The 7,736-nt window shown below is 50.4% G+C and overlaps 1 protein-coding gene across 1 annotated transcript in view; it reads right to left on the reverse strand.

The window, feature by feature from the left end:
• The window catches only part of CAMTA1 (calmodulin binding transcription activator 1), a 330,506-nt gene that overhangs the window by 56,455 nt on the left and 266,315 nt on the right, over nt 1-7,736 (reverse strand). The window contains exon 7 of the mRNA XM_035901530.1: nt 4,659-4,812. Coding sequence (XP_035757423.1) covers nt 4,659-4,812 — 154 coding nt within the window. The remainder of the gene's footprint in view (nt 1-4,658; nt 4,813-7,736) is intronic.

Genomic DNA, 7,736 nt, shown 5'->3' on the forward strand with positions numbered 1-7,736 from the left:
GCGCCGCCCCAGGCCGGGCCGGGCGGTCAGGGCCCCCCCAGCACTCGCAGAGCTGCTGTCGTTTTGTGCCGTGTCGGGAGGAACTGCCAGGAAAGGGGCTGCCGCCTGGGCAGGTGCTCCGGAACGGGGCCTGACCGTGACTGCCGCCGGACGCCAAGCGGCGAGGTGGAACACCAAGGGAGAGGGGAAGCCCCAGGCTGTGTGCCCAGGGCACCCTCCCAGAGGCTCCGCCATCGCTGCACCTGGCTTCATATCCAACTTTTAGGGGGATGGGAAACTATTTGGTATAGCTTTCCTCAAGTTAATTTCCATTACTGCCAACAGTCCGCTTCACACAGGACTGCTATCAACACTCCGTGTCAGCGAGCGGGGTTACTTCACTGTGGTATCTCCAAACGGACATCAGCATTAGTAAACCCAAACTTAAAATATCTAAGTTACTTTTTACATGGAAGTCACTTGGAACTAAGCTGGCAAGCTTCAGTTTCCACTGAGGGTCACTCCGTAGCTCTGACAAACCAGCTGGGGAAGGGTAAAAGCCATCCCATATAACATTTTTGTACAACTGATCTTTTAAGATTAAATATAAAGAAAACCCTTAAACACAATTACTGAAATTGAATATAAATTTAAGTGAAGATAAAAATACCCAACAACTCAATTCTTCAAACCATATTAATGCTGATTACTGCTATTTCAATTTCATTCTGGGCTAGAAGCGTTTACTGCCCTCTCCAGTCGCGACAACACAGGGATGCAGCTTCAGGTCACCTCCAAGGGCCCCAGATCATTTCGTTTACACAGGCAGAACAGAGAGAGCCGGTGACTCCAGGGAGAGGCGAGAGCTGCCTATGCCCAAAGGCATTAAGCCTGACGGGTGCCACGTGAAACCTCCAGTTTCCCCAGCTGTGGCTGCAAGCAGGCGGCAGGAGCAATCGGTTTCCAAGCAGCAGAGGAATGAAAAAAGCTTTTTTCCAAAAGAAAGATAGCTCGTAATTATAGTGGACCTGAAACAAGGATTGCAACGTAGCACCAGCTGTAAGCCTGCAACTCATACTTTGCCAGCTGAGGGATGAGAAAGCCAGAAGGGGATGATTTGGAGAAACCCCGAACATGAGCTGGCCCACAATTTGCTGATCATATGGAGTTTATATACAGAATTCTGCTGTGCTGGATTCTCCCACTGCATTTTGCTTTTACCACCAGATGCCTCTAAGGACATCTGCTAATCTGCTCAGAGAAACCTCAAAGCCGGACTGTAACAGGGCACAAGAGGGGGGAAAAACTGAAAGCAATGCCAAATTGAGGCCCATTCTTCGTACCAGGCATCCTGAAATGACTTACAGGTGTCTTGGACAATGCTCCCGCAGAATTTTCATGTATTATCACTATGCATTTTGCACAAATGTCCCGAAAGGTCGCACTCATAGAGAAGCAACACACATGACGACCCTTTTGATTCAGACAACTGGCTAGGACACTGCCGACATTCAGATCATCACAGGTCTGCCATCAAGCAACAGGATGTTTCAGTGGAGGCTTTACAGGCCTCCCTGCACTCCCTGACCACGCTCACACCTCTGAGACAAGGCACCCCACCTCCTAGCCTGGAAGGAGAGAGGAACCATCCTGCTGGAGGCCATGAATAGCATATCCAGCCCTTCCAGGCTTGTCTGCTTCAGTCTCAAGGACTGCCAAACTGACAAGCCAACAGTGATAGTCCAGACGGGACAATCAGGAGGTCATGGATGTCCCAGCGTGAAGGCAGGTGACAAATATATCAGAACTAAACCAAAAATCCAAAGCCATGAAAACTGAAGTCATGCTGGTTAATTAATTATTTATGGTCTCAACTCAGTTGGAGATGTGGAAAAAAAACCCCAAATTCTCAGAGCATCTGCAGTATTTACCTTTCATGGATGTTCAGATGGGTTAACTTCAGTCTCTTCATTAGTTCAGAGATGAGCTATGTTAGAACAAATGAATGGTGTTTCCATAAAGCTCTTGGAGCTGTACAGCCAGCCACCCTGAAGTAGTATTTTTTCATCCACAAACACCAGTGCAAGCACAGTCACAGCATTAGGAAAGACCACCTCTGAAGCCAGTCAAGGAGCTCTGGTTCTGCAGAGGTCATCTTCAAGGCTAGGACAGGAGGAGCCACCTCTCAGCAGCCCAGAGCTCAGCGCACTGCTCTGCTCACGGAGGCGACACCGTCTGGTGCCAGCAGCCTGCGCCTGTCCCGGACACTGGCCCAATGCTTGCTAGAGCCTGGACCGACTTTGGGATGAGGCAGTGAGGAAGGAAGAGGGAGCTGAGTAAATTATCGATGCAAGAAATGTGAGCAAACTCCCTGCTCATCCCAGTCAGGGTCTCTCTGCGTTTCAGGAAAAAGAGTTTGATGTATTTGTCTGGCTCAGATGCTCAGACAAACGCTGCTCTCCCTGCCAGCCGTCTGCCACATCACTTTTAGTTCTCCAGGCACACACGGCCAAGAGAACATGCTCCCAGCCTTTGGCTGCCACACCACTGACTCTGCTATTCTAGATCCTGATCTAAAAGCTTTAATACCTGACTCCAGTCCAGGCTGAGTAAGACTTGAACAAACACCACTTGTTCTCAGTAAGTCAAGAGCTGAACGCTGTCACTAGCCTCTGACCAGGAGGCGGCATTTCCCCCAAATGGTAGTACTAGTATCAGCTTCTCCTAATTCCAAATGACATCAATGGTCTGAAACAGGATACAAAAACCTTCCTGCGGGTACAGCATCTCCACTCACACCCTGGCTGTATCATCACTAACTCGTCTTAAACGTGGAATACTTATGAAAAATGGCAACTGAGAAGACAAAATTATCAACAAAAACCTCACATTGCTTCCAAGTCCAGAGAAATAAAACTAGATGAATTACAACATGGAGCAGGTCACTTGACCAGCGACACAACAAACAATGCTGTCATTAAGTCATTGACAAATCTGCTTTAGGGCAGAGAAATTTGGAAACATCAGGCAATCAAACTGTGAAGTCTGTGAAAAAATGTGATTAATGCAAAAATGTGATGAAACCAATGTGCTTGGCTCCAGCATTTCATGGCACCCCCAATACTGGAACAAAACCTGATGGCTTCTTGGCGAGCAGTGCCCCTCTGCGTTCCCCAAACATCGTTATCTGTGTCCTCTTTGTTTTCTAGGTCTGATCAGAATCTAAAGCTTTTATTTTAGCTACATTTCCAAGGATGCGTTTCCCAGGATATGTACCCATAAACAGAGACGTGTACACGCACACATACTCTGAATAATTGTGCAGAATTTCACTCTTCCCTCCAGAGACATAAAAGAGCCAAGTGTTATTAAATTTACAGTGAGATTGTTGTAGTTTTCACATGATTTTCTTGATGCACTGCAGATTTTTTAACAGGCTACCACCTTCTCTCCCATTTAACGTCAAGGTACTTGTCCAGTCTCAGCTACACCTTCAACATCTTTGATTTCTGTCTAAGGTTATCGGTCCCAGGGGCAATATTCTGTTTGGCAAATGTGTCATTTTCTCTCTTCTCTTCTGCTTGTCTTCGGCCCTCCACTTTGTGTGGAAAAGGAATGCATGGGCCTGCAGAGCTCAGGATGCAACAAGGGAGCAGTGCAAACTTAGGCTACTAACGCCGTGGTCAGTGTTGGGCCCCTCCCTCCCAGAAGGACCTGGGGGGGCTGGAGCGTGTCCAGAGAAGGGCAGCGGAGCTGGGGAGGGGTCTGGAGCCCCAGGCTGCTGGGGAGCGGCTGGGGGAGCTGGGGGGGTTCAGCCTGGAGCAGAGGGGAGCCCTTATCGCTGCCTACAACTGCCTGAGAGGAGGGGGGAGCCGGGGGGGAGGGGCTCGGGGCCCAGGGCAGGGGCAATTCCTTCCCCTGGGGGCTGTCAGGCGCTGGAAGCGGCTGCCCAGGGAAGGGGTCGAGTCCCCAGCCCTGGGGGGATTTAACAGCCAGGCAGAGGCAGTGCTTAGGGACAGGGTTTAGTGGTGGACAGGTACGGTTGGGCTTGATGATCCTAAAGGTCTTTTCCAACCAAATGATTCTATGATTCTAAGATGTTTGTGTGTGCATTGGGACATATTCTCCTGAGGAAGACACGCAGCATAACTGTGACATGAAAGAAAATAATAGTCCAGGGCAGATGCAGGGAACTCCACAGAGCAAATTTCCCGACAACTCTGCACATCCGAGCAGCCTTCTCTTTAGGCTGCAAAGCTTAGAACAGTAGTGAATGAAATCCACCCTGAAACACTGCGCTCCAGAGAGTCCATCTGTAAACGACAGCAGCCCATTCCTATCTGACACTGAACCACACATGTGGAGCGTCCTTCAGGGAAACCTACTGCCAATACTGCAAAGGCTCTTTGCAACCAAGTAGGTGCCTACAAAGGGCACTTGAAAATGCAAGACCACGGGTACAATGGAAGGGACCTTTTTGGGGACAGTCTGGGCATCTCTCATAGTATGCATCCCAGTAGCGTTGAATATTGGGAAGAAAGAAAGTGCATGCAGATGTAAGTCAAGTTTGCTGGTGACAAATGACTGCTTTGCAGGGAAGGTTAGCGGCAGAGAGAGACGTTGTACCCTGAATTAGCCCCTTGTAAAGCAAAAGAGCAAAAAATTCTCCAGATACTCACACATCGGTTTGAGCTGTCCGATGAGTTCCTCTTTTGTCCACTTTGCCCATTCCTTCTTGTCTGTGTTTATTGAGCACAAGATGGGGCCACACGGTTTCCCGCAGTCCTCGATGGCAGGGACATTCAGGTAGTGCACCAACACAATGTCTGGGTTCTGCAGGGAGAGCAGAGCAAAAGTTATGTCGCTGGGCCTCTGCCCTCTGCTCAGGGCTCTCTGCATTTACCTTCCTAATTAAAACCATGACAGAAAGCATCAGAATCAATCCCAGTACATACTGGATTTCCCCGAGGTCAGAGCTGTTCTTTAGAACAGGTACCTAAGGACGAGGCACGACAGAGTTTGCCCGCAGCTTCCCCCCTGCCCGCGCGCCCTTTGCTTGCAGCCCTCCTGCCCCCCTTGTGTGCTCAGGGTGAGCCTTTGTTCCAGCCCATACAACACCGAATACTTGCCAGAGCCCTGCAAGCACCAGTCGCAACAAACACCGGATAATTTGCTTTGGTTTAAGGGACCCATAGTCTGTTTGATCCAATGCTTTCATCAGCTCTGGTCCACTCAGGCCATTTCAAATACACAGAAATTCACCCGAGAACATCAGTAACAGCCACGCTTTCTGTGTGGTGGCAGAAAGAGGGAGGGAAGAGACAAGGAGGCTCACAAACAGCATTACAGAGTGCCCAGAGGACAAGCTCTTTTTCAGACAAGCCCGGAATTTCTTGTCTTTTGAAGATCTTGCAGCTTTGTGATGGAAACAGCGAGCTGCAGAAGGTCAGGACTGAAAGAGACCATGTCCCTTGCAGAACTGCGAGGCGCTTGCTCCCGCAGGGCTGTTTAACGCTCCCCTCTCTCCCCCTGCACCTTCTTACGGGGGCTGAGAGAGGGGATGCAACGCCGCTTTGACGCACTGCAGCGCCGACCCACTGACACAGGCGTTTCGAGCGGGGAGCCGAGCAGCCTCTTACCACCCTGCGAGTAAGTGAATCATCCTAACAGCAGCAGCAACTCCGCCAGCTCCCCAGCGGCATCCCAGGGAGACTGTACAATAGATAATAACAAGATTGAGAAGCTGATTTCTCTCCCTTAAGTCAGTTACTCCTAAGTTCACAAACTTTAACGACTGCTTTGGAATTATTTATAAAAATAAATAGGATAATGGTGTAATTAAAACTCTAATGTTTCATTAACGCTGTTAGAGCCCTGTTCTGAGCGGGAGAGGGAACACAAGCCATCACTCATTCGCAGAGGTTGTGCTAATGGGAGCAGTCGCTTATGAAGCCCGCAGGAGCAATTTGTGGATGCCTGCACCAAAGCCAGACCAGTGGCAGGGAACTTCCGACAGGCAAAGCCCAGCACCGAGGCCAGGCACGGCGCGCTGCGTCTCCCACCTCCTTGCCAAGAGGGTGCTGGCAGCTGGAAGGCCACCCCTTCACGTGGTGACCACGTACAGCGGCGTGACCAGCACAGCAGCCCCACGGAGCGTGCCCCCTCCCTCCGTCCGCATCCCCTTGCACACTGGCACCCAGCAGGGCTCCAGTAACCAGATGCATCCCTCTGTCTGGAGGAGAAGCTCTCTTTTAACTTGGGAAGACATGCAAGTAGGAACTTGCATTTTTTCCCCTCTATCAATGAAAACTGCAAGTGGGGGATTTTCAGTGAGGATTCTGCTAGACCGCAGTACCAAATTCTTGCAGCCTATGTTAAAAAAAGAGTTGTATCGCACAGGGAAGAGGCAAGGAACCTAGCAGGGAACTGCTAACAGTTTATTGCAGAACAATTTTGCAAAGCACTAAAGCAGAGAAAACCACCAGCTCTTCTATTCCTGTGATTCTCCTGGAGACAAACAATTGGACCTTTTACGTTCAACTCCTACGCGTTCAAACCCTTCCCTTTCACAGGGCCCATCTTCTGCCCCAGACGAGAGACAGCCGGAGGAGTTAAAACACTGTATCCTCCCCTTCCCCACTGCAGTGCAAATCCCCAGGTCGCCATGCAAAACAGAGCCGTGTTTTCCTTTCGGTTTTCCCGTTTTATCCTTTAAAGGCAACGGAGTTGACAGACGGGGCTCCCAGGGAATCAACCAGGTGGCTGAGCCACCTCCAACGCGAGCGGACAGTGCTGCTCAGAAGCGGGGAGGTGATGAAGGGAAGGTCTGAAACATTACAGTCCTCATGCATAATTCAGAAAAGATTCAGACAATAAAAATGATTACTCATACACCCAAATAGTCTCCATCAGCTAATTTAACATAATTAGTGATTTAGATGATGAAGTAATAAAAAGTAATATGCTTTGGAGATTTTGTGTAAAGACACCTCTCGGTCTCGGAGAAGTTTCAAAGAAGAGAGCAAGGCCACGCTGCCACCACGGTGTCAGGCGACTCGGCAGTTCCGCGGATGCTTCTTCCTCCGTTGCGGATAAACTTGATTTTTCACAGCCTGATGGTGCCTGTTTGTCACCAGGCAAGTCAAGACAACGGGGCTTCCTGGCCCCACTGCAGCAGAAGCAAGTGGACCTCAGCAGTGGGTCGGCACTAGGATTTATACTTTTTACATACAAAAGCGTATAAAATAAACACAAAACCCGCAGGTTTGTTCCTTATGTCTACATCTAAAAGTTGCCTTCAGATCGGCAGGTCTCATGAATGCCAACCTACCCAGGGAACCGAAACGCTTTGACGCGAAGTAAGAGAACACCTATGTTTGGGAAAACTCAGTCAGCAGAGAAGCGCCGTTTCTTTGTGTTCTCCAGCAGAACACGGGAGAAGTGAAAGCCTAGAAGAGAAGTGACATTTGTGACTTCCACGCGGAAAACGTGCCAGGGCACTGGACGTGCCACAGCCGAAGCCCTTTCCCGGGGCAGCAGGGAGGTCCTACAGGGAGCCCCAGACCAGGCGCAGACAGCTCTGGAAACGCGTGCGTCGGAAAGCTGCCCATAATTCCCATGCCCCTCGCCTCTGCGGGGCTGCTCCCCTTCCCGCCCATGTGAGCCGAAGCTGCTGCCACCAGTCCTGGTGGCCTGGGCAAGCCTCCCTGGCTCGCCGCACCAGAGGCACCCGCTCCGCCGCCCCACCGGGGCCTCCC

Source organism: Egretta garzetta, unplaced genomic scaffold (genome assembly GCF_000687185.1).
Source record: "Egretta garzetta isolate BGI_Z169 unplaced genomic scaffold, ASM68718v1 scaffold389, whole genome shotgun sequence".
Taxonomy (NCBI): Eukaryota; Metazoa; Chordata; class Aves; order Pelecaniformes; family Ardeidae; genus Egretta; species Egretta garzetta.